Below are 27797 nucleotides of genomic sequence, written 5' to 3' on the forward strand. Positions count from 1 at the left end.
CTGGAAGGTGTGCCACTGCTTCAATAGGTGTTGCTGGCAATCGGTACAGGCTTGCACTCGTCCCGTCGAGTCTATTGGTCTACTTCTACTTGGTCGCGGGTGTTCGATCAGACTTGGAAAGAAGGGCTGTATCTGCGAGTCACCTTGCGGTTTGGACGCCACGTAATCCAAACTTCCTGCGCACAAAATGACAGTACAATCAACTTTGGTTGAAACAAATCTTTAATTCTTTTTGAATATTTGGACTTGTCACATCATTTGATAACATCAAATTAGTTGTGTAACTATGAAATAAGCAAGTGAAGAGCCTCGATGTATTTTTAGTGTACAGATATTATTTATTTTTAATGTATATCTAAAGTGAACATCTACACAAGATCAATTATCTAAATATTTGATTGAGATAGATAAATTTTTGAACTAGATAACTCCATAATAATCCCGGTAAGTGTTTTAAGAGATTTAAAATTATCTCATTGTCAGTATCATTGTGTGTGCGAGATTATCAATCCAAATCAAACAACAACATTGAGAAAACATCTAAATTATGTTAAAAAGCCCGACCTCTTTTGAACTCGTCGCCGCACACGTAGCACACCTCGGTGACGCTGTTCTTGTCGGGCATGCTCAGGTCGAGGATGTCGGTGCCGGTGGACGAGCTGTTTGAGTTCTGGCTGTGGAAGACGACCGCCGACACGGCGACGGCGGGCTGCTGCTGCTGCGTACCGCCCACACCGCCACCAACAACCGTCGGTCCTCCGCTGCTGACGCTACCGCCGCCGCCCAGCTGCTGAGGATGCGTTAGATCGAGCGCTCCCTCCGGGATCATCTCACGCTCCTCCCGTTCTATTATGCTTGCGACCTGAAATTAATCATCACCATTAGAAAATCTTGTTTACAAAATAAAATAAATTATTGATTTTATGTGGGAATTTCCAGAATTATATCCATAAATAAACAAGTAAACAAAATAATGTGTTTGAAAAAAAAATCATTAAAATTTCATTCAACACATTAACGGATGTCCTTCGGTTATTTTGCTTTCGTTTCGAGTTTCTTAACGTACACAAACCAAATGGCATTTAATCGATTAATCAAATTAATTAATCAAAACAATCCGCGGTTTGTTATTGTATCGACTCCACGATTATGCAATTGTGTTTATTAATATTTATAATTATTTTCTCTAGTACGCAGACAAATTAAAAGTGAGCACGTGATGTGTGTATGTGACGATAAGCTTTCGAAAAATATAAGGTTCAAATTGCGGACTGATGTAATATAATTCACAAGATAACGCCATAAAATGGCAGGTGTGGGTCAAACAGATTTTTCCTAAATTTTCTAGTCATCTGTAGATTTCTGAGGAAGTACTAACAGGAGAAGTACCGATCAGACTTAACTTAATAATTTAAGAATATATCGTACATTAAGACAAATTTACGATATAAATTGACACAATAAAAAACAAAACAAAGTATCAGTGATTAGCTTAAGGAGTTAGACTGAGTCGGTGAAGCTTAGCAATTGTTAAATACCTTCCAAGTAAGTTTGAGAGCAAAGTTTCCCTACAAAGTGCAGTGTTTATGCCACAATCCATTGGGTGTATTGGGTACCACCTTTAGCTCACCACTACTACCCCATGAATCATTAATACCTTGCGTTTGTACAACTTCCAACAACTCCATTTGACCATTAATGCTTCTGGTTCGAGTCTCACGACACTAATCGGTGTCGACCTTGTGATTTCTCTTCTGCGTCACCGAAAACAGTCAACAATCCTAGACGGTACCACTATTTACCACGGCAATTAAGTCCCTGCGCAAATATTTTCCCTGGCAATTAGCACGGATTAGCTAGGTCAAATATTTAGAAAGAACGAGAGAAAAAAAACGGGGACCACAGTAACCCGGAGCTGCGCAACGACGAATCGCGACCGCGATACTGCCGCTGGAGTTGACCAATTCGTACTGGTATCTATCGATTAGAAAAACTTTTAATATTAGGAGTAGATAAGTGGGATTGGTCGCGTTCGGATCGGAGACCCTATCAGAAATATGACCTCTCTCCGTTATCTCTCCGATCCATGTTAATTTTCCACGATTGTTTTTAATTTATTGTTCGGTCAAAGCAACGGACGACGTAACTCGACGCATGTTGGACGTGATTATTTTTCTTTTTATGTTGTTTTATTATTTTTTTTTTACAACGTTTAGAAATCAATAAACTGATGGATTTGTGTGGCTACATTGAAATGGTGGGACGGTAAATCGATGTAAATGAAAATGGGAAAAAAAAACAGGATGTTACAGTTCGAAAATTTGACACAAGGACGAGCTATTAATTGTATGAAAAGCTAAAACATAATACAATTTCACTTGCAACGATTAGCAATTGTTTGTCCGGCAATTTGCATTTAATTGTGTCATTAAAGATTAATGCGTTTGATTTGGAATGTTCATTGTAATTTTCTAGATTTTTGAAATGTTTTCAACTTTTAATTTTGTCACGGAATTTTCTTTTTATGAATTTTGGTACTTGCTGAATTATTTATTGGGTTTATTTTTGAGAAGGTAATATTTACATTAGTGGTCATTATTATACCAACTTTATTAAATATTATATTAAATATTTTTAACCATAATTCTTTTATTTAATATCAACTGTTAAAATAATATTAATTTATTATCATTTATTGTGATTGGCACCGTTTTAATATTAAATTACATTTGTTAAGAGAATATGGAAGCAAATTGTTGTTAAATATATCCCATAAAGAGGGTCGTCTTCACCAGAAGAATTGAAGCATCCCCTAAGCATAATTGAACCCCCACCATGTTTCACAGTCGATATAACAAAATTTTTATGTAGTTTTGTCCCTGTAGGATATTTAAAATAATCTGAACCATTATTTTTTCATAAATTACATTTACACTCGTCACTATAAACTATTCGTTCCCACTGTTCTGTGGTCCAGTGCAAATCAAAATTGGATACATTTTTAATAGTAACCAGAATTTTTCTTATAGGTCTGGGATCAAACAAACCCCCATCCATTAACCATATTCTCCCAGTCCTTCCTCCGGTTGTCTTTAACTTCAGATTGAATTACTCAACAGTAAATTGTTAGCCATCTCTTCTTCTTTTTCTTGATCTTGATGACGATGAATTATAATTTTTCTTAAAGTTTCATTTTGACCAATGATTAAATAATTATAATAATTAAAAGACTACGAGTAAATAATCGATTTAAATTCACAGATAGCAACTAGAGACCATAAAATTGTTATCATTTTGTCCATTGTAAATATTTGTGCCCGTGAGTAACAAAAGAAAATAATAATACGTTGAATACACAATATTTGAGTTTTATATAATTTTCTACTTTTATTTTACCAAGGTTGTTTACAAGTTAAATACAAAGAATAAATATATTTATATTAAGTTGTCTATCATAATTCAAACAGTATATAGAAAAATGTAATTTCTACCTTAATAAATGCTACAGTAGACGTAGGTTGGGAGAAAACAATTTGTTGCCATGTTGACAGTTTGCATTGTCTTACCTTCTTCATTAAAATCAAATGGCAAATAAAAAAGTAACAGACATCCTCCCATCTTAAGTGGATGACCCTGCATGTAATAAATTTTGTTTTTTTCTTTAATTATACGCTACATTCTAATTGACCAACATTATTTAATTTAATATTTAACTTTTTTCGTATTTTAATTAAGCATTTTTTATAATGTAAATATTTTAAAATGTGTCAGTTTTAGACATAAAAAATGTGAATCATGGCACATACTAATGAAAATCCATCTAATACAAATATCAATAAGCTTATTTACACACCGAATTAACGTTGAACGGAATCTTCATGTGTGAGTTATAAATATAGGACATCAAAAGCAACGTGCTACATAATTTATGATCGACGATTATGAGATCAATCGAGAACATTTTCATGTGAACCATCAACGACGAATTTTTTTCCATTTAATCGGATATTATACCACTTGAAAAAGTAATTTTAGTAATTTTTACAAGCCAATTCATGCTATTAGATGAATAATTTTAGGTTTTTGGAAATGATTTACCTCAGTTTTGACCTCTTTTTCGGAATTAAAGTTTAATACGTAAAAATAGTTACACAAAGAAATATCTGGACTAGATGGTGGAAGGTAGAACTTCCCACTTAACATTTTAAAGCTTCCTATGAGTCTCTAATGTAACATGTAACACTTGAACGCCTTTTCTGGTGAATAAAGTACCTCGTCTTTGAATATTATAGCATATTTTGTAGAGCATGACAATATGATTAAGAGGCTCATTTACGTTGAGTCAAGAAGGTAATAGACAATTATTGAACGCCTAATATTGTTTCCTCACTTAATTTATGTGGAATCTCTATCTATTGGTTGGTTTATTTCAACTAAATGACTGGCCTATTTCCAAACATATTGCACGAGGATTTTGAACGAAATATTTATTAATTTCTTCATTGATATAGGTTTCAGGATGATCTTGAAATTGTTCATCATCGGTGCATTTATTGCCACTTAAAATAATTAAATTTGCAGGAATTACAGCACTTGAAAACATCATTTTTAATGCAATAGATAATAGATGGAAGCTTTCAAATAATTTATATAGTTTATCAGAAAAATATAAAATTTTATTCAACAAAAATCAAGAACAAACACAAATGACGTTTTCCGGTGTCCAATACACACCCGCAGCCTCGTAAAAACGTGAGCTTCTGCAACAAACAATTAACTGTCCATCACGACCGAAGATTTCAATGAGGCATTCGATTACGTGACCGACTGAAAATGAGAAAAAAAAAAAAACAATCGGTAACCGTAGGAGTCGCGGACTACCGTGCGCGACATCCTTGAGGCATCACGGTCGCTCGCACGCCTCCGCTTTATAAATAGAACGGCAATATTCGCGAAACCGTCCCGCCCCCACCGTCGCCGACGGAATCCGCCGCCGCGGCCCGCTCGCGCTCCCGAACCGGTTCCGGTTGACGCGCCGATCCCGCTCGAACCGGACACACGTCGGCCGCTCCCACCGCCGCGACCAATTAAAACCCGGCCCGTCCAAATTGGACGGGACACACACACATACGGTCGCCGTGTACCGGTGCACGAGCCGCTTTCGCCATCTGCCAATTTGGTAAGTTTCCGTTTGGTGAGCCGCCGTTTGTTTATGTTTTTACGGTCGACGTAAATCGTTTGCCGTAAAGAATGCATAGTTGTTAAATTGTAACCGGAGAACTGGCCATTTAAATTGGGCGTAGGTGTGGCGCCTAAGCGATTAAAGAGATTTTGCGGCGGTGCGAACGGGTTACGCACGCACCACGGGCCAATTTATACCAATTACTATTATTAGATTTAATATCTGTTTATAGATTCGCTTTAAATAAACAGATATTTTATAGTTTTATGTTAATTTGTCCAATAAAATAATTGTGTAATATACAAAATGTCGAATACAGATTTTAACTGTTTTATTTACTTTTTTTATATTTATTTATCGAAGTTGTTTACAAATTGTACAAAAAAGTTTTCATATTAATTCTGATATTATTTGTAATAAGACAAATTCAACAATATATAGAAAAATAATAATAAAGAATTTTCACTAACACAAACTATTCAAAAGTGTCATCGATTACTCATTACTAAACGTTTATTAAAGTTGTTTACAAGTTATACAGAATAAAATATGCCATTTTTATAAGAGTTTTCATATTATATTATGAAATAAATTATTATTTTTGACATTATCTATAAAATAAGTCAGATAATATATATCAAAAAATATTTTTTTTACATTTTGAATATACAGAAGAATATTTGAGGTCACTAATACAAAAGAAAATAATAATAACACATTGAGAACACATTACCAAAGTTTTATTTAATTCTCTATTTTTATTTTAACAATATTGTTTACAAGTTAAATAGAATAAAATAATTGTAAACATAATAAGTATATTCTGTAAGATTTTTCATATTACTTTTGACATTATCTATAAAATAAATCAAATATTATGTAAAAAATATTTTTTAAAATTTTGAATTACAGAAGAATATTTCTACTAACAATTTAAAAGTGAAGAAATCATTTGAGGCCACCAGTAACAAAAGAAAATAATAATAACACCTCGAGAACACATTACCAAAATTTTATTTAATTCTCTATTTTTATTTTAACAATATTGTTCACAAGTTAAATAGAATAAAATAATTGTAAACATAATAAGCATATTTTGTAAGATTTTTCGTATTACTTTTGACATTATCTATAAAATAAACCAGATAATATGTCAAAAAATATTTTTTTACATTTTGAATATACAGAAGAATATTTCTACTAACAATTCAAAAGAGAAGAAATCATTTGAGGCCTCCAGTAATAAAAGAAAATAATAATAATACCTTGAGAACACATTACCAAAGTTTTATTTAATTCTATATTTTTATTTTAACAATATTGTTTACAAGTTAAAAAGAATAAAATAGTTGTAAACATAATAAGCATATTTTGTAAGATTTTTCGTATTACTTTTGACATTATCTATAAAATAAATCAGATAATATGTCAAAAAATATTTTCATAACTTTTGAATTACAGAAGAATATTTCTATTAATAATTCAACAGTGAAGAAATCATTTGAGGCCACCAGTACAAAAGAAAATAATAATAACACATTGAGAACACATTGCCAAAGTTTTATTTAATTCTATATTTTTATTTTAACAAATTGTTTACAAGTTACATAGAATAAAATAGTTGTAAACATGATAAGCATATTTTGTAAGATTTTTCATATTACTTTTGTCATTATCTATAAAATAAATCAGATAATATGTCAAAAAATATTTTTTTTAAATTTTGAATTACAGAAGAATATTTCTACTAACAATTCATTAGTGAAGAAATCATTTGAAGCCACCAATAATAAAAGAAAATAATAATAACACATTAAGAACACATTTACAAAGTTTTATTTAATTCTCTATTTTTATTTTAACAATATTGTTTACAAGTTAAATAGAATAAAATAGTTAGCATATTTTGTAAGATTTTTCATAATACTTTTGACATTTTCTGTAAAATAAGTCAGGAAATTTATCAAAAACTATTTTTTTACATTTTAGATGCATAAGAAAATATTTCTAATGACAATTCAAAAGTGAAGAAATCGTGTCCGGTCACAAGTTATAAAAAAAAAATAATAATACAGTACACGTTACCAAAATTTTATTTAATTCTCCATTTATATTTTATCATAATTTACAAGTTAAATACAAACAAAATAACCAATTTTTTATATTAATTTAATCATTATCTATAAAATAAGTCAGGTAATATATTAAAAATATAAAAGAATTTGGATATATAAAAGAATATTTCAGTTTTTCATATTATTTCAAACATTCTAATGGTAATAAATCAAATATTTTACATTCTAGAAGTGCAAAACAACATTTCCAGTGAAAATCCAAAAGCAAAAACAAATTCTGCTGCGGCCGCCGTTTGTTGGCCGTATTTGGAACAGCGTGCCTGCAGCCGGCTTGGAAAGCTTACGCGGCAGGACGCACGATCCAATGGGAGGCCGCGAAGCGCCAAGCCCCCCGATCCGGTAACGCGTACGTACGGACACCTATGCCAGAGAATATGCACATCGAACGTTTTTTCTGACACGTAGCTCGGCCAACAACTACGAACGGTCCACGTGTGCCGCTTTTTTTTTCCATTTCATTTCGTCTTCACTTACATCCGCACACGGCGGCTTACGTGAGCAATCGAGAAAAACTGGCCAAATGGAACTAGTTGGCGAACTGTTGTTGGACTTTGATACCTGTAGTTGTTCTCTCACACTATACTTACCAGTTTGCGTTACATCATAACGTGAAAACACCTAACTAACGTAATGTATATTAAAATATTCGGTTAAAACGTTTATTTTAACGTTCGAGAGAATTTTTTTTGAGTGTCTCGAGGCGTAATCGAACGAATTATCTGGTGAATTCGTATCAGGTGGGTCATCCAACCCATTACAGGTGAACAGCTGAGGTGTGGCAACCGGAAAACTCGATTCGATTAAAATAAAACCAAATCCTGATTTAAAAGTTAAATTTCTACTCATAAAATTCAGTCGGGAATTAATTAAATATAAATATTGTTACACCTGTAGATCTAACGTAAGTTCAATTGTAAATTATGAAAAATTTATGTGCATCATATTAAATTTTCTCTTAGATCTATAGTAGTGGCCATTATTATGGCAACTTTTTAAAATGTTCAATATTTTAACTATAACTCTTTTATGTGAGCTGTTAAAATAATATTAATTTACTGTTGTTCTTTTACGCAGTCTTATAAAAACTACTATATTCTTATTCTATAAAATGTTACATATATTTTTCTGAATTGTGCTGGACATAAATACAGCAACTTTAATTTTTAAAGGGATTTTTAATGATTGAATCTATGCTATTTAATTTAACATTGACACTTTTTATAATATTCTTTTTGTTTTATAATTTGTAATATTATTATGTTGAATTTGGTTAAAAACGTGATCTCCCATATTTTCTATAGGGTTGATGTCTGGAGATTGAGACGGACAAGACAAAACGTCGATACTATGGACCTTTTAACCAATCCGCCACAATTTGGGATTTGTGTTAAGTTTTCACGTTGAAAAACAATTATCGAGATCATCATTTCTTCAATATATGGAAGCAAATTCTTGCTTATTATATCACTGTAAAAAGTTACTATACTTATGGCCACTACTGTATATATAGTTTATATATTTTATCACAGAAAAGTGAAATTTTAGGAAATGTGACAGTATTCAATTTATATTTTATTTAGTAAAATTAAATATTTGATTTTTGTACCTTGTTTGTAATATTGTTCATAAAATTTAATTTAATTTAATTAACTTGTAAACATAAACTAAAGTTCATCTTTGGAAAATTGATCATTTAACTTGTTTTGAAAATTTTATAATAATAAACACATTTATTGTGCCTAAATTCGAATTCTAGATAAATAATCGATTTAAATTCACAGATAGTAATGAAAAACCATAAAATAAAAAAATACGCAGTAAAATTAGATTGACCAGTTGCATAATAGACACAACAATAACAAAAAAAAACAATAAATATTATTCAAGAAATACTGTTCATATTTTTAATATATTTTAATAAGTTACTATAATTATGGTCACCACTGTATATCCAAGTCCCAATTTTAAGCCATACAATAATTTAATTAAAAAAAAATGGAATCTCGATTTAAAAGCAAAATTTTTAATCATGAAATATAGTTAAATATAAAATATAGTCCAAATATGAAGTAAATTCTAAAAAAATTATGTGCATTAAATTATATTGGTTTTTAACTTAAATTAGAATTAGAATTAGAAATCAAGTCTGAGTTTTATTCGAACCCATATAATAAATTCATCCAATTAAAATAAAATCAAATCTTAATTAGAAGCTAAATTTCTATCATAAAATTTAAATTTGAGTTTAAATAAAAATATTGTTACAGTTACAATAAAATTCAAATTTAATTGTACATTTCGGAATATTTATGTGCATAATCACATTAAATCGCATCGTAATTATAACTTAAATATTTTCCTTATATTTAGATACATGACGTATCATATTATGATTTTAATTAAACCTTCGCAACTGCATATGGTAAAGTCGTTCAGCTAAAATAAAAAGCAAATCCCCATTTAAAAATTAAATTGCTACTCGTAAACCCCAGTTGGAAATTCAAGTCTAAATATAAATATTGTTACGTTTATCAAAATAATCCGAATGTAATTGTAAATTTCGGAAAATTTATGTGCATCATCACATTAAATCACACCGTATCTTAACTTAAATATTTACTCCCAGATACCCGTGACACCGCGTCCCGAATTTAATGCAGCAAACCTCTCAAAGAAACGAACGAAAACTTTGCATCGGACAGCCGATAATTAATTAACAACACCAACACATACGTAATACGCAAACTGTTTACAACAAGGAAAATCAGTTTCCGACTCCACGTGCGATTCCAGTTAAACTGATCAACAAACGGCCGCGGCACGTGCCGTAAAAATCCGGGAATTTGTTGTTTACGTGTAGGGAGCAACGTAAACGTGCACCGAGAGACCTGCGGCCCGCGGCCCGCGGCCCCGGTGTTTTGCATTCATTAATCTTAATAAAACGCGGACCGCGTTCGATTGACGTGCGATGGGGAAATCCCACGGAATCGTCTCCGGGTCCGTACGTCGGTGACTGAAAGAACGGCTCCCGTCTGGCTGCGGCCGACCGGACCGAAGCGCATTTCGGCTAATTGAATGGACGGAATGTCTATTGATGGTTTCACATCTCGTCTTGCGGTGTAGCCTTGGAATTTTTTATTTGTAATAAATAATATTGCGTTGCTCTTTGGTTATACAACTTGATAGAGCGGGACTAATAACTTTTATTACTGATTATTGTGAATCGGTTGGTTTACATTTGTTGTGCCCACGTTAACAATTCATACAACATCAACAACGTTATTTTCGGTTTATCTGGAAATATCGGTTCCAAATCGGTTTAACCAGATTAGGCCAAACTACAGGGATTTATGGAACTTGCTGAAAAACAAATACTGATTTCTGCGTTAAGCTAATAAATTATTCAGAATAAACAAATCCATGTTCTTGGTATCTAAAATCAATTTGATTGTTTAATTTGACATTTAGATATGGTTATTTAATTTATCTAAACGATGATAATTAACACACACAAACTGGTATACTTAATAAAACTCAACAATCGCTATCACTAACTGAGATATAACTGGCTTTGAAGCAGATAAGAGCAGTTACACGTTTTAAACTTCATTATACAATTCTGATGATCAATTACAAACTTAAATAGATTTCTAACAATTGAATTTTGACTGATTTATTATTGAGATATCAGCTATCGAAATATTGAATAAACACATTTTCATATCAGTAAATCTTTTTTTAGATATTTATTAATGCATATTCTTTAAAATTTATGGAAAAATAGCATAAAAATATTTTTACATTAAAAATATTTTTGTTAAGATTACCATTTAATATTACAAATAAATTATTTTTATTGTATTTGCGTTTTACTGTAACCTCCTACTTATACTTATTCTGGCCCAGATGGCAAAATAGTTTATTATTGAGTCTTACACCTTTTATGGTATTATTAAAAATTTTTCACAATAAAAATTAATAAACAAAATAATTGATCAATTTTCAAAATATGAACTTTACTTCGAAGAATTTTAAGTTAAAATATATGGCCAGTAAAATTATTTTTCGTATAATTTTCTGAAGTAATATAAGCCAAACTAGTTTAAAAAAATAATTTTATATTATGAATATATTTATTGAATTTACCACTTGTGTTAGTATATAGAAAATATTTTTTTTGTATGTACAACTCATTGGATTTTGCTGCTTCTATGTTTTTTTCTGATCCTGATGGTAGAGCAGCTATTAGCTAAACCTTAGACCTTTCATGTCAGTTTCTTTTTCTTGTTTTAGAAACAATAAATATATTTATTATTATTATATAATTCTTACAATAAAAATTGATAAACAAGTTAATTGATTAATTTTCTCAAAATTAACATTACTTTGTAGAATTTACAAGTTAAAATATATTACCAGTAAAATTAATTTTAGTATGACTTCCTGGAGAAATGTACGCCAAACTAGTTTAAAAAAAATATTTTTACTTTATGAATTTTTTTTATTGAATTTACCAATTGAGATATTCCATAAAAGATATTTTTTATTGCATGTATACTCATTGGATGATGGTGCTTCTACTTTTTTTCTAGTTCTGATGACAGAGCAGCTATTAGCTAAACCTTAGACTTTTCATGTCAGTTTCTTTTTCTTGTTTTAGACACAATAAATATATTTATTATTATTATTAAATAATTCTGACAATAAAAATTGATAAACAAGTTAATTGATTAATTTTCTCAAAATTAACATTACTTTGTAGAATTTACAAGTTAAAATATATTACCAGTAAAATTAATTTTAGTATGACTTCCTGGAGAAATGTACGCCAAACTAGTTTAAAAAAAATATTTTTACTTTATGAATTTTTTTTATTGAATTTACCAATTGAGATATTCCATAAAAGATATTTTTTATTGCATGTATACTCATTGGATGATGGTGCTTCTACTTTTTTTCTAGTTCTGATGACAGAGCAGCTATTAGCTAAACCTTAGACTTTTCATGTCAGTTTCTTTTTCTTGTTTTAGACACAATAAATATATTTATTATTATTATTAAATAATTCTGACAATAAAAATTGATAAACAAGTTAATTGATTAATTTTCTCAAAATTAACATTACTTTGTAGAATTTACAAGTTAAAATATATTACCAGTAAAATTAATTTTAGTATGACTTCCTGGAGAAATGTACGCCAAACTAGTTTAAAAAAAATATTTTTACTTTATGAATTTTTTTTATTGAATTTACCAATTGAGATATTCCATAAAAGATATTTTTTATTGCATGTATACTCATTGGATGATGGTGCTTCTACTTTTTTTCTAGTTCTGATGACAGAGCAGCTATTAGCTAAACCTTAGACTTTTCATGTCAGTTTCTTTTTCTTGTTTTAGACACAATAAATATATTTATTATTATTATTAAATAATTCTGACAATAAAAATTGATAAACAAGTTAATTGATTAATTTTCTCAATATCAACATTACTTTGTAGAATTTACAAGTTAAAATATATTGCCAGTAAAATTAATTTTAGTATGACTTCCTGGAGAAATTTACGCCAAACTAGTTTAAAAAAATATTTTTACTTTATGAATTTTTTTTTATTGAATTTACCAATTGTGATATTCCATAAAAGATATTTTTTATTGCATGTATACTCATTGGATGATGGTGCTTCTACTTTTTTTCTGGTTCTGATGGCAGAGCAGCTATTAGCTAAACCTTAAACTTTTCATGTCTGTTTCTTTTATGTTTTAGACACAATAAATATATTTATTATTATTATATAATTTTTACAATAAAAATTGATAAACAAGTTAATTGATCAATTTTCCCAATATCAACATTACTTTGTAGAATTTACAAGTTAAAATATATGGCCACTAAAATTAATTTTAGTATGACTTCTTGGAGAAATGTACGCCAAACTAGTTTAAAAAAAATATTTTTACTTTATGAAGTTTTTTAATGAATTTACCAATTCTGATATTACATAAAAAATATTTTTTATTGCATGTATAACTCACTGGATACTGGTGCTTCTACTTCTTCTTGTTTTAGGCACAATAAATGTTATTATTATTATGAAATTCTCAAAACAAAAATCGATAAACAAGTTAATTAACGAATTTTCCAAATATGAACTTCACTTTGTAAAGTACAAGTCAAAATGAATGACAGTAACATTATTTTTCATCGAGTAATATATACCAAACACGTGTAAAGATATATTTTTATATTATGAACAATTTATTGAATTGACCAGTTAACACATCGAGTTTGTTTGTTACAAAATCTAGTATTGCGTTCCTAATTCAAACTATAAATATCAATAATGTTTATAAATAAATACATAAACAATTATTTTTTCTAGGCATGTGTGTATTTTCAGTATATTTACTCGGTAAATTTTGGCAAACATGTTTAAGTGCGTTTGACCTGGGCAATGTGCACCCGAAAATTGTTTATTATGAATTGCACTGTTCATTTTTCAGGTTTTCGTTTATTTTTCGAACCCGAAACCCACTCTCGAACGAATGTCATAGAACTGGTTTTTTTTGAATTCCTGCACAACCACACGACGAAATATTTACTTTTAAGCTAGACGAAGCCTTGAGAAACCTGTACCATTTGTTTATTTGCGACTTCGTTTAGAAAAACCAAAAAAAAAAATCAACTGGATGTGTGTAAATTACCTAAATAAACGTATCACGCCATCCAAAAATGTCACCCGTTGGTCGAAATAATCGGGGAATTTGGCTAATAGCTAATTAACACGTATTTAATACCCAATGGATAAATAATGGGTGAAGAATATCCCGCACCAAACATCAACCTTGCTTTCACCTGTTTCCGTGAATGGTCCGAGTGGAAACTGATAGCCTGGATCACCATGGTGGGCACTGTTCCTCCTGGGCAGGGCGAACGACACGGTTTTGTCACCACATCACACCAAGGCCTGGAGCCGCAACCGAAACCGGTATCCTTGCCGTGTGGACTCCTCTACGTAGCAAAACAAAACAACAACAACAACGGGGATCCGACACCGCCGCCGAGAGAGTCTATCGCGGTATCACGCACACACATTCAACATCTGCCAGGTTGCGATTCAACGAGTGTGGTGCACCGGTTCGGGTATCACACGGCGCGGCGCGTCGTCCGATTTTTCGACGACGCGGTTTAAAAATAGCCGCGCCGCGGTTCAATATCAAGATGCGGCTTGGCCGAAAGCAGCGATAACGAGGGAAGCGAAACGGTCCGTCCGTGTGTGTGTATGGGAACGGTTCAAACGGTTCAATACCGAATGTACTTCCCGGAAGCTCCATTCCAATTATTTCGTGTCGCGTTCTATAAACGAAAACGAGGTCCTCCGCTCAACCCACCTATCGGCAATCCGTTCCAACCCCCGGCTAACGACGTTGTTAAAAGGGCCTCGCAAGCGAAAAACCGCTTGCATGTGTGTGCATTTATGTCGGGATGTTTGCACAAAATAGTCAAAAAAAAAATGTGTAGAGGAATATAGATGTAACAGTGAATGTATTTTAAGAAATCGCACTTAAAATTGTGCTTCTTGGAAGTTACCAAGTATTTCTTGTGCGTAGTCAATTTTCTAGTCATTAAACACAGAAACAACTAAATGTTTTTGTGACGTTAATTTTCTATTAAATTTTCAAAAAATTGTCTTAAATTTACTTTCACCTTTTTCGGGTCCTGTGATGGCACAACAGCTATTGAATGGCTCTTAGAATTTTTATGCCAGTTCTTTTTATTGTCTTAGACACTATAAATGTATTTATTATTATTATAAAATTTTCAAAACAAGTTCATTAAACCAAATTATATTTTATAAGAAATATTACAAACAAGGTATAAAAATCAAGTATTTAATTTTACTAAGTAAAATATAAATTGAATACTGAGACGTTACCTAAAATTTCACTTTTCTGTGATAAAATATATAAACTATATATACAGTAGTGGCCATAAGTATAGTAACTTTTTACAGTGATATAATAAGCAAGAGTTTGCTTCCATATATTGAAGAAATGATGATCTCGATAATTGTTTTTCAAAATAAAAAAACCCACTGCAAATCCCAAATTGTGACGGTTTGGTTAAAAGGCCCATAGAATCGACGTTTTATCTTACCCGTCTCAATCTCGAGACATCAACCCTTAGACACAATAAATATACTTATTATTATTATTATAAAATTTTCAAAACAAGTTAATTAAATTGAATTATATTTTATAAGCAATATTACATACAAGGTATAAAAATCGAGTATTTAAGGTTAACACTTTTAGGTGCAACAAATGTTCTCTTGTTCTTATTATTATAATTCTCCCAAAAAAATTTTTTTCAAAGATGAACTATTAAATTTAATAAAATTATATAAACAATATTAGAAACAAGGTACAAAAATCAAGTGTTTAATGTTAACAGAATAAAATACAAATTGAATACTGACATATTTCTTAAGATTTCATTTTTCTGTGATAAAAGATATATATACAATGGTGGCCATAAGTATAGCAACTTTTTACTTCATGATCTTTTAATGCTCTGTGTAGATTTAAATAGATTATTTATTAGAAGTATTTTGCTTATTATAACTATTTAATCATTGGTCGAAGTGAAACTGTAAGATAAATTATTATTCAGCGTTACCAGAATCCAGAAAAACAAGAATTTACGGCTAGGTAAGTCAGTATTTACTATTAAAAAATTTAGAAAAACTAGCTAAGTGATAGCTACGAAAATCTATAACTGAATAATTCGAATGTCAAAAAAAAATCTTATTGTCCAATTTTATTTTGCTTAGGATCATATTCAGTCTACCACAGAATAGTGGAGACGAATAGTTTTTAGTGACGTATCTTATTTTAATTTATAAAAATAATAATGGTTCTGCTTTTATTAAACATCCTAAAAAAAGCATGGGGGTGGTTCAATTATGTTGTGAGGATCATTCAATTTTTCTGGTGTAGGCCCCCTTAGATAAATTTATAATATGTATAATGATATACAACAATTTGCTTCCATATATTGAAGAAATGATACTCTTAATAAATGTGTTTCAAAATAAAAATTGTAAACCTAAATAAACCATAAAAAATATTTAACGATTAACTAAATAAAGTGAAAATTAAGTCAAAATATATATATACCTTATTATTAAAATAAAGAAATGAACAATTTAATTAAGAAATTTGTCTAAAATTATCAAAATTAACTGGCTACTTTCCAATTAGGATAATTGTTTAATGATGACAAAAATAAACACAAAAAAATCACTAATTAATTATTATATGAAATATTTCAAATTATTTTTGACATGACAAAACTAACCCATTTTATTGTGAACAATGTCTTCATTTCCTTCTTTAACAATTAGATAGCTTTAGGCAATATTAATAATAAAGGCATAAAAGCGTGATAAAATAAATAATTTTTGGAGAAATATAAAGTAAAAAAAATTATTTCTCACAGATTTCCAGAATTTACTAAGTTAGTTTGCATATTTTAGTCATAAATAAAAATATAGACTATAATAAAAACAAGTTAAACAATTTTAATTATGAATAATCTTAATTGCTTATAATTAAATTAAGATATGCATATTTCATATATTTTTTATATATATTTATACATTTTCGTAGATTCTGTTATAAATAATACATAACTACCATAATAAATAAATTAATAAAATTGTTTGATGAACAATTACAATTAACCATTTCTTTTCTTTTAAAATTTACCTATTCATATTAAAAACCAAATACTGATTTCCTGTTTTTAAATATCGCGAACGTTTGGTGACATTCCAACAGAAAACCATTCAAATACCACAAAACAGCACAAACGTTCTCCCACAATTTGTAAATTATGAACCGAAAAATTAACGGCACCAACGCACCTTACGTCCACCCACTTAAACTAATTTTATTAAAGATCGTATCATCGAAAACACACTTTTTATGTTGATGTTTGACATTACTTATTTGTAATTTGATCATGCGTCATGGAAATTTAATCAATTTAGTTAACTAAAGATAGCGAATCTAGATTTATTGCTGATAAACATTTCGCCACAGTCAAGATTAAAGGTAATGTTTTTTTTTTTCGTACGACTTTACAATTACGCAAAGAACCGGCCCATTCCAGTTATTTAATCCGCTCAATTTTAATAATCGCATGCACTAAACAAACATGTAATCGTACCGAGATTATAATTTTATTCGGTCGTATTAAACGGAATGGGAATAAAAACAAACGTGATGCGATCGGCGAGATACCACAAAGTGATAGGCACCAAGTTTATGTATACAATTATCGAAATTATTAATAATTTACAGACTGTTATGTAAATTATTTGGTGAGATCGTGGTGTATATATAGAAATTTTTGTCCTAACGAAATTATGCAAATAAACCTTGCTTTATTTATTTGGATAAGTACATATTATATGTATGTGTATTTTGTTGGATGGATGTTTAAAGTTCACACCATGGATGGTAATAATGGACCAGCGAAATATTATACTCGACTCGTTATGTCATAATTACGTTCAAAATAAATAATTTACCAAACGGATTAGTTTGTATGTGATAAACCGAGTGTATCTAGAAAATCTCTAGACATGTTTATAATTTTTTTTACTAATGACTGTCAGTTTTGATTTATCGTATTAAAAATAAAAATTATCGTCGCCCGGTTTTATTAAACATTAAATAAATATACTTTAAGATTTGTATTGTATAATTAACTATTGCCTTGATGTTGTGGCGTTTATAATTAGATACCAGAAAAAGTAACTTACGGTTTTAACGTTGCACTTAAAAATAGCATAACTTTCCTTAAAATAACTTTTATTCAACAAAATTAACACCAATATAATCAACAAGTTCGTGCCAGGAGAAAAAAAATGGACTGTTGCAATTAAAAAAATACCTCCTCTTCAAAATTAAACCGTTTATTATGTAACAAATTGGAAAATGAGACGGGGAGAAATATCTGAACTAAGGTATTTAACATTCTGAAGCTCATAACTAACGTGATATGAGGCCTTTGGCTGTCATGAAGAAGCAGAAATAAATCTTTGAGTAAGTTTTTCACAAATTTGATCAATTTTCAAGCAGTAGATAGTCACATTAATTGTTTGGCCTCTTGGTAGATAATCAATAACCATCAACATCTTTCGTGAGTTAAGACTTTTTTAAGTATTGTTTCACCATGTTTACCAGCTTCGACCCATCATCCAGACAGCCTAGAATTGTCGTATCAAGCCATTTTTCTTCGAATTCAACAATATAATTAATAAATGGCTCATTTGCGTTGATGCAAGGAGAAAATTGGCTATTGTCAAACACTTAATTTTAATATTAATGCATTTGTCTCAACTTTTTGATGGTATTAATTGGAGGAAGCTGCTTTCTAATGGTTGGTTCAACGCAGTTTAATGAGTGGCCTGTTTCCAAACATGTTGATCGATGATTTTACAAAAGATATTGCTTAATTTCTTCGTTAGTACAGGTTTCAGGACAACCTTGACGTTTTTCATCTTCAATGCACTCGTTGTCACTTTTAAATAAAACCAAAATTGTGTAGCTTCATCTCTGATATTTGAATTTTTGAAGTAAATTACAGTGCATACAAAGTTTTGAATAATTACATCCTGTTTAACACAAGAATGTTAAAAATAAAAACCAGATAAGTGATTAATCAAAAACTTTTTTTCCGGTACCTAATATATGCACTTTGAATCCGAATATTTATAAACCGACAGTAATGAAACATCTATTTGACCACAAATTTTATCTCGGAATATTTTAACTCTTTCGGTTACCCTTGAATCTTTTTTATCAAAGGCGCAGTTAATATTTAAGACATAATTAGTGGCTATTTCCGTTAAACAAACTTCGTATGTGTACAAGTAAAAGTCAAATGTTATCAAAGTTTATCATTAAAACTCCCACGTTTGCTATTTTAAACGGATCATGTCATAAAGTAATTAATGCACGCCATGTAAATCAGACTTACCGGGGTGGGCCGCGGCGACACCTTAACCTTGTCCACCTCCCTGGCGGGCACGGACGACGTCCTGACCGGAACGATGTTCGGCGAACCTTCGTTGTTCAGTCCCAAAACCTGGGCGGCATACTCGCCCTGGATGCTCATGTCGGCCCCGGTGTACGGCAAGTTGTCGCCGCGCTTCAGCCAGTACAGCCTCTCGGAGTGCGGCCTGGAAAGACGTACGCACATCAAACACCGTCAACCCCGACTCGCGGTCGGGACACTCACCTCGACGTCCTCTCGTAGTTCTCCCATTGGCGCAGCAGCAGGCTGTAGCAGAGGTAGCAGGCGGCGACGGTGTCGGGGTCGCCCTTGCCCGGCATCGGATAGCCGTGGGGCGGCTCGTGCGACTCCAGGAACGGAAAGTACGGCTCCTTCGGCTTGCCGGGCGCCGGCTTCCTGTTGAGGAAGTACGCCTGCGGATGGTTGCGGTTGCCGCACACGAAACACACCAGGCCTCCATCGCTGTTCGATTGATCCTCTTTTTTCACGTGGACTTTGGCCATCTGGACCTGAAACGTGAGAATTTAGATAGCGATTTTGTTTTTTCGGCTAGCAATTATTGCGCCACCTTGACAACCATCAAATCGCGAATTGAGATCTAGGTCATTTGATAAAGGCACACATAATACTTAATGGGACGAGGCTTTTAACAAAGCAAATATAATAAAATCAAAAATTTTGTATATAGGAATTAATGGTTAATAATTTTACGATACAACTACGATTGTTTCTTATCTTTATACAACCTAACCAATTTTAGAATTAAAAATTTTAAAACAAGATTAAAAAAATTTTATCATCAAATCATTTGTCAATCCAAAATAGTTTCAGTATTCACAGTCATGTTTAGAAAATTATTAAGTAAGATTAATACAGAATCACCAATTATTATTCTATAATACAAGAGAACTTTAATCATCTGACAATTCTAGAAGACATCTAGGACGGTCAAAAGTAGGATTATAAAGAAATCTGCTCGTAAATCATTCTTTTATAGTTCCGGACTGTTTCCATAGTTATAAACAGTAATTTTTAGTATCAGACAATTTCAGTAGACTTCTGGTAAAATTAAAAGTAAGATTGGCAATGAAAGTCATTTGTCAATCCTTATTTTATAGCTCAAAATAGTTTCTGTAGTCACAAATTGTCTTTTTTACAAACAGGCAATTTTAAAATATTTGTAGTAAGGTTAAACGTAGGAACAACACAGAGAATCATTCGTCAATGATTATTTTATAATACAAGTTAGGTTCTTTAATCATCAGACAGTTGCAGAAGACTTCTAGAACGGTTAGAAGTAGAATTAACAAAGAAATTCACTCGTAAATTATTCTTTTAGAGTTTCAGACTGTTTCTCCAGTCATAAACTGCCATTTTTAGTATCAGCCAATTTCAGTACACTTCTAGTAAAGTTCAAAGGAAGATTGGCAATGAAAGTCATTTGTCAATCCTTATTTTATAATTCAAAATAGTTTCTGTAGTCACAAATTGTCTTTTTTAGAAGCAGGCAATTTTAGAATATTTCTAATAAGGATAAACGTAAGAACAACACAGAGAATCATTCGTCAACCATTATTTTATAATACAAGTTAGATTCCTTAAACATCAGACAGTTGTAGAAGACTTCTAAAACGATTAGAAGTAGAATTAGCAAAGAAAATCACTCGTAAATTATTCTTTTATAGTTCCAGACTGCTTCTCCAGTCATAAACTGCCATTTTTAGTATCAGCCAATTTCAGTACACTTCTAGTAAAGTTCAAAGGAAGATTGGCAATGTAAGTCATTTGTCAATCCTTATTTTATAGCTCAAAATAGTTTCTGTAGTCACAAATTGTCTTTTTTAGAAGCAGGCAATTTTAGAATATTTCTAATAAGGATAAACGTAAGAACAACACAGAGAATCATTCGTCAACCATTATTTTATAATACAAGTTAGATTCCTTAAACATCAGACAGTTGTAGAAGACTTCTAAAACGATTAGAAGTAGAATTAGCAAAGAAAATCACTCGTAAATTATTCTTTTATAGTTCCAGACTGTTTCTCCAGTCATAAACTGCCATTTTTAGTATCAGCCAATTTCAGTACACTTCTAGTAAAGTTCAAAGGAAGATTGGCAATGTAAGTCATTTGTCAATCCTTATTTTATAGCTCAAAATAGTTTCTGTAGTCACAAATTGTCTTTTTTAGAAGCAGGCAATTTTAGAATATTTCTAATAAGGATAAACGTAAGAACAACACAGAGAATCATTCGTCAACCATTATTTTATAATACAAGTTAGATTCCTTAAACATCAGACAGTTGTAGAAGACTTCTAAAACGATTAGAAGTAGAATTAGCAAAGAAAATCACTCGTAAATTATTCTTTTATAGTTCCAGACTGTTTCTCCAGTCATAAACTGCCATTTTCAGTATCAGGCAATTTCAGTAACTTCTAGAAAAGTTAAAAGTAAGATTGGCAATGAAAGTCATTTGTCAATCCTTATTTTATAGCTCAAAATAGTTTCTGTAGTCACAAATAGGTCTTTTTGAGAAGCAGGCAATTTTAAAATATTTATAATAAGGTTTAAATGTAAGAACAACACAGAGAATCATTCGTCAACCATTATTTTATAATACAAGTTAGATTCCTTAAACATCAGACAGTTGTAGAACACTTCTAAAACGATTAGAAGTAGAATTAGCAAAGAAAATCACTCGTAAATTATTCTTTTATAGTTCCAGACTGTTTCTCCAGTCATAAACTGCCATTTTCAGTATCAGGCAATTTCAGTAACTTCTAGAAAAGTTAAAAGTAAGATTGGCAATGAAAGTCATTTGTCAATCCTTATTTTATAGCTCAAAATAGTTTCTGTAGTCACAAATAGGTCTTTTTGAGAAGCAGGCAATTTTAAAATATTTATAATAAGGTTTAAATGTAAGAACAACACAGAGAATCATTCGTCAACCATTTTTTTATAATACAAGTTAGATTCCTTAAACATCAGACAGTTGTAGAAGACTTCTAAAACGGTTAGAAGTAGAATTAGCAAAGAAAATCACTCGTAAATTATTCTTTTAGAGTTCCAGACTGTTTCTCCAGTCATAAACTGCCATTTTTAGTATCAGGCAATTTCAGTAGACTTCTAGAAAAGTTAAAAGTAAGATTGGCAATGAAAGTCATTTATCAATCCTTATTTTATAGCTCAAAATAGTTTCTGTAGTCACAAATTGTCTTTTTGAGAAGCAGGCAATTATAAAATATTTATAATAAGGTTTAAATGTAAGAACAACACAGAGAATCATTCGTCAACCATTATTTTATAATACAAGGTAGGTTCCTTAAACATCAAACAGTTGTAGAAGACTTCTAGAACGGTTAGAAGTAGGTTTAACAAAGAAAATCACTCTTAAATTATTCTTTTATAGTTTCAGACTTATAGTAAAGTTAATAAGACTGGTAAAGAAATTCATTTGCCAATCCTTATTTTTTGGTTCAAAATGGTTTCTGTAGTGACAAATTGTCATTTTTCGCAGCAGGCAATTTTAGAATATTTCTACTAATGTTAAACTTAAGTACAACACTGAAAATCGTTTGTTAATCATTATTTTATAATACAAGACAGGTTCTTTAGTTATGAGACAGCTGTACAAGACTTATAGAATGGTTAGAATTAGGATTAACAAAGAAAATCGCTCTAGGCTGTTTCTCTAGTCAAGAACTGTCATTTATAGTATAAGCTTAATCATTCCTTAATCTTTATAAATCATTTTTAAAAGCTAGCAATTTTAGAAGATTTCTAGTAATGCTAAAATAAGATTAACACAGAAAATTATTCGTTAATCATAATTTTATAACACAAGACAAGAAGAGTTTATCTTATCATCTAGGAGTTTTCTAGTGCGGCTAAAAGTAAGTTTAACAAGAAAAACCATTCGACATTAATCATTTTTTATTTCATCATTATTTTTGGTTATTATTTTTATTTTACTGTATACAATCTTAACTTGTAATCTTGGATAACTGAAAATTGACAGAAACAACAGCTGTGAAAAAATATTAACAATTTTTTATAAGATTATAAATTTGAGACATGTAAAATTTAAACGTCAAAAACTAATTAGATTTGTAAACATTTCCCATATGACGGATTAACAACTTTCATTGCCACAAAAAAGAACCTGAATAAATTCAGTTCACATAAAAATCAACGGCAGCTCTAACAATGTTCCCAGAAAACAATGAGCCCACGTCTTTCATCTACCGAACAGCCATTTGGAGCATTGAAAATCGAACAGCACAATCATTGCCGTGTCATTAACACCCAGTACAATTGTACAAATTCCCTCCGCGTCTCATCCATGAAACATTGACAACCGACGAGGATTCCAAAAGTCCACCGTTCCCGCTATCTAACACATCAATCATACGTACATAACAAAACCCACAGAAAAAAAAAAAAAATAATAAAACAGCCGTGTTAGGAAACTGTTTTGGGTCATTAATTTGAATGGACCGTTTGTTTTGGCCGGCGTCTCGTGAGCGGACGAGTTCTTTTTCGAAATTGTACATTTTTATCGTCGACATGCATCTTTCGGAAAGGTGGAACGCACGTACATACGAGTCGGTCCGAAAAAAGCGCTTTTTACGGTTCGCGGAAACCGTTATGCGTGTACATGAGTCGAGTCATGGGCCCAAATGTTACTTTTCCCAATTCTTCAAAGGTGAATACGTGAATAACAACAATGCAAAGTCGGAGGCATTAAATTTCAATAGTTAAGCCATAGTTAAATAGGTCTGTGGATTGCCATTGATCAACAAATTGATATTTAATAATCAGCAGACAATTTTAGGACATTTCTAGTAATATTAAACGTAAGATTAACACATAAAATTGATTTTTTTATTATCATACACTTAATTAATTAATTAACAAAACAACATATTTAGTATGTTAAAAAAAGATTGGCAAAGCCAATCCTCATTTTATAGTTCATTATAGTTTTTGTAATCATAAACTGTCATTTCTAGTTTTAGAAGACATCTAGAACAGTTAAAACTTTGATAAACAAAGAAAATTGCTCGTAAATCATTCTTTTATAGTTCTAGACTGTTTCTTTAATCATAAACTGTCATTTTTAGTATCAAGCAATTTCAGTAGACTTCTAGTAAAGTTAAAAGTAAGATTGGCAAAGAAAGTCATTTGCCAATCCTTATTTAATGGTTCAAAATGGTGTCTGTAGTCACAAATTGTCATTTTAAGAAGCAGGCCATTTTAGATTATTTCTGTTAACGTTAAAGGTAAGGTTAACATAAAAAATAATTTATCAGTCATTACTTTATAATTCCAGATATCTTCTCTCATCACAAATTAGTGCCATACAATTTTGGAAACCTTCTAGTAAAGTTAAAAGTAAAACTAGCAAACTAGCATTTAATTTATACTTCAATATAATTTCTCTAGTCACAGTCAAGTCATTTTAAGAAGCTGGCAAATTTAGAACATTTCTAATAACGTTAAAGACAAGACTGACATAAAAAATCATTCGTCTATCATTATTTTTTGAAAATTTCCAATTATCAACAATATGTCTTTAAAAATAAGTCAAACTTTTGTTATTGTTTAGTCAAAAAAAAAATAAATTATTACATAATAATCAATGATTTCCGCATATCGAAATTTATTTTTAAACTGATGTTTTATAATCATCGCAGACTTAAATATGTTTACCTCTTGATAAGAACTATTTTAAGAATTAATTTGTATTCAAAATAATATATATAATTCATACATAATTAATTTCTTGTTTACTAGTTTAACATTTTGATCAATACAATAAAAAGTAAAGATATAAAAAAGTGATATATTAATTTACATGTTTTTTAAAAATAACTATTTTTATTTTTAATAGTAGAAATATCTGGAATTATGTAAAAATTAGATATAAAATTCAAATAATTTGTTTATATATAGTTATTATAAAAAGTAATAGAAATATTTATTTAATTAAATTTTGCAAAAACTTTTATATTTACATTTATATTTTATTAAGTTGTACCTATGTATTAATAACTTAAATTGAATGAATTCTTTTCTTGATTTTTAATTGAAAAATAATATTATTCAATTACACGTATCATAAAAAAATGCATTTGCACATTTCAAATTTGCTTTAAAAATGTAAATCTTTACTAATAAATATTTAATATAAAAATTAAAATTATGATTAATATTAATTTTATTATTCTAGATAAGAAATGATATTGTAAAAATTTAGGTTTAAAAAAGTCCAAATAGAATGTTTTTTTTATATTAATATTATAAACACCTAAAAATATGTAAAAATGAAGAATTTGCAATTTAGAAATAAAATTATTCATAATTAATATGTATTACAGATATGAAAGAACTGCTTTTACACAATATATATAAAAAAACGTGACATAAACAATTATTTTTTACATTTAGATATTATGTTGGATAATGTAAAAAGTAAAAGTAAAGTATTTATTGGCAATTCTGCTTTTAAAAAAACTTACAAAGTGTTTACATTTTATCATAGGTCAAAAATTATCTGTTCATAACTATTAACACAAAATGACTTGTAATAAGAAATTTTGAAGCAATTTATGTTCAGGCTAAAAGAAGAAGATATATTTAAATATATAAAAAAAGAAGTTTTAAAAAAGTTAAATCACTACTCAAATTTGTTTTTAAAATTGTAGAATTTATAGTTTTTCTAGTAATTATAAATATTAGTTTAATAAACTATAAAAATAAAAATTATAAATTAATAATAATATTTTTAATAATGAACGTCTAAAAAGAAATTTAGCTTCAATGTAATTAAATTTATTTGATATCGCCTGTAGGAAGGAATTACATTTGTCATCTACACGTTATCATGCAGCCAGACAACATTAATAACATAAAAGTCATTCGCAAAATGTTTGGAAGCCACACAAAATCTGAACAGGAATTTCGTGACCGTTTATCGTGTCCGATCGTCTGACCCGTATAGGTCCACCTCTGACCTAATAAGTCGCTTCATCTATGACCCATATTAATTTCAAAAATATACAAACAAGAGGTCATGTTTATAAATTTTTGCTCCGCGGATCGCCGCACCGGGGCGATGGTTATCGCCAATCGAACACAACACCACTCGTTACCATTTTATGGAATTATTTGCAGTATTAAAAATAATTAAAGACGATGGTTCGAAATGTGTTAATTACTAGGGCCCGACCAATCTATCAACGTCGCCGTCAATGATGGAATTTTTTTCCATCTGCCGTCGGCAAAATTTGCACAGTATTTTTTTTTTGTTTGATTTGCTTGATTAAATTACTACCGAGAGTACTACTAGTTTTTAAATTAAAAATCCGGTTATATATTAATAATTGCGTAGTCTGCACAGATAATTTGCACGTCTGTCTAATTTTTCATACGTTACGGTAATCACAATAAATTGTTTTGTTCTAGAAATTCATTAGAAAGTTATAAAAAGCGGAAAAAGTTATGTTTTAAAATTTGTATAACAGTTATAACTTTACTTGAACTACTTTTCTATTTTTTTTTTTTTTTTTTTTTTTTTTTCGAACAATATTTCATTTCCGGTCTCGCCTGAAGTGACACCAACTTTGTTATTTTCAATGGAACACCCTGTATTTTTATACCAAAAACTTTGACCTAACTAAAATGTCTGTAAAGTCACCAATTTTGATGCTGAGAAGTTCATTTTTGGCATACACCTTAACCAAGGATAATCCTATAAGAAGTCATTATTAGTATTCCCAAATTTTGTACAGGATGTTCATTATTTACGTTTAATTTTGTGGATCTTAAACCAACAATAACTTTGTTATTTTTAATAGAATACCATAATTAAATTAAATATTAAAAACCCTATCAATTGGTATAAGTATGCAATGAATGAATTGAAGATAATGGCGTCTTGAAAAGTGTACAAATGAAGAAATTAAGCAATATTTCCTGCTAAAGTTTCGAGCAACGAATTTGGAAATAGGCCAATCATTAAAGTGCCATGAATCAACCATTAGAAAGAGGCGTCATGCAATGAATTTCATCAGAATAAATAGATTCCATATAAATTAAGTGAGAATGACAAAATTAGACACTTGAAAATTGCCAATTCTCTACTTGCACGTGAAATAAATGAGCCTTTTATTTCTCGGATTGCCACAACTAAAAATGGGTTGATTACGACAATACGAGTCAGTCTGAAAACTGGATTGAAGCTGATAAACCTGGTACAACAGTATTTAAAATATTAGCTTTGGAGAAGATTTTGAATGAACTGTCTATTGCTCACAAATTGATTCAATTCATGAAAAATTTACTCAAATACGAATATCTTTAGTCAATGGAAATGAGGTTCAGTTTCTTT

At 30.2% G+C, this 27797-nt stretch overlaps 1 protein-coding gene across 6 annotated transcripts in view; it reads right to left on the reverse strand.

Annotated features, from left to right (window-relative positions):
* LOC109604958 (uncharacterized) overlaps positions 1-27797 on the reverse strand; it is a 53258-nt gene that overhangs the window by 20560 nt on the left and 4901 nt on the right. For 2 of the 6 annotated variants that reach the window (XM_020021519.2, XM_020021512.2), the window contains exons 2-5: positions 19632-19915; positions 19371-19572; positions 565-862; positions 1-176 (exon numbers count right to left, since the gene is read on the reverse strand). In XM_020021519.2, the coding sequence (XP_019877078.2) occupies positions 1-176; positions 565-862; positions 19371-19572; positions 19632-19915 (960 nt within the window). Of the gene's footprint in view, positions 177-564; positions 863-1657; positions 1951-14023; positions 14042-14174; positions 14388-17089; positions 17159-19370; positions 19573-19631; positions 19916-27797 lie in introns of those variants that run through there. The other 4 variants (XM_020021543.2, XM_020021527.2, XM_049961845.1 and 1 more) reach the window with 4 other exon arrangements.

The sequence above is a fragment of the Aethina tumida genome, chromosome 1, assembly GCF_024364675.1.
Source record: "Aethina tumida isolate Nest 87 chromosome 1, icAetTumi1.1, whole genome shotgun sequence".
In the NCBI taxonomy this organism is placed as follows: Eukaryota; Metazoa; Arthropoda; class Insecta; order Coleoptera; family Nitidulidae; genus Aethina; species Aethina tumida.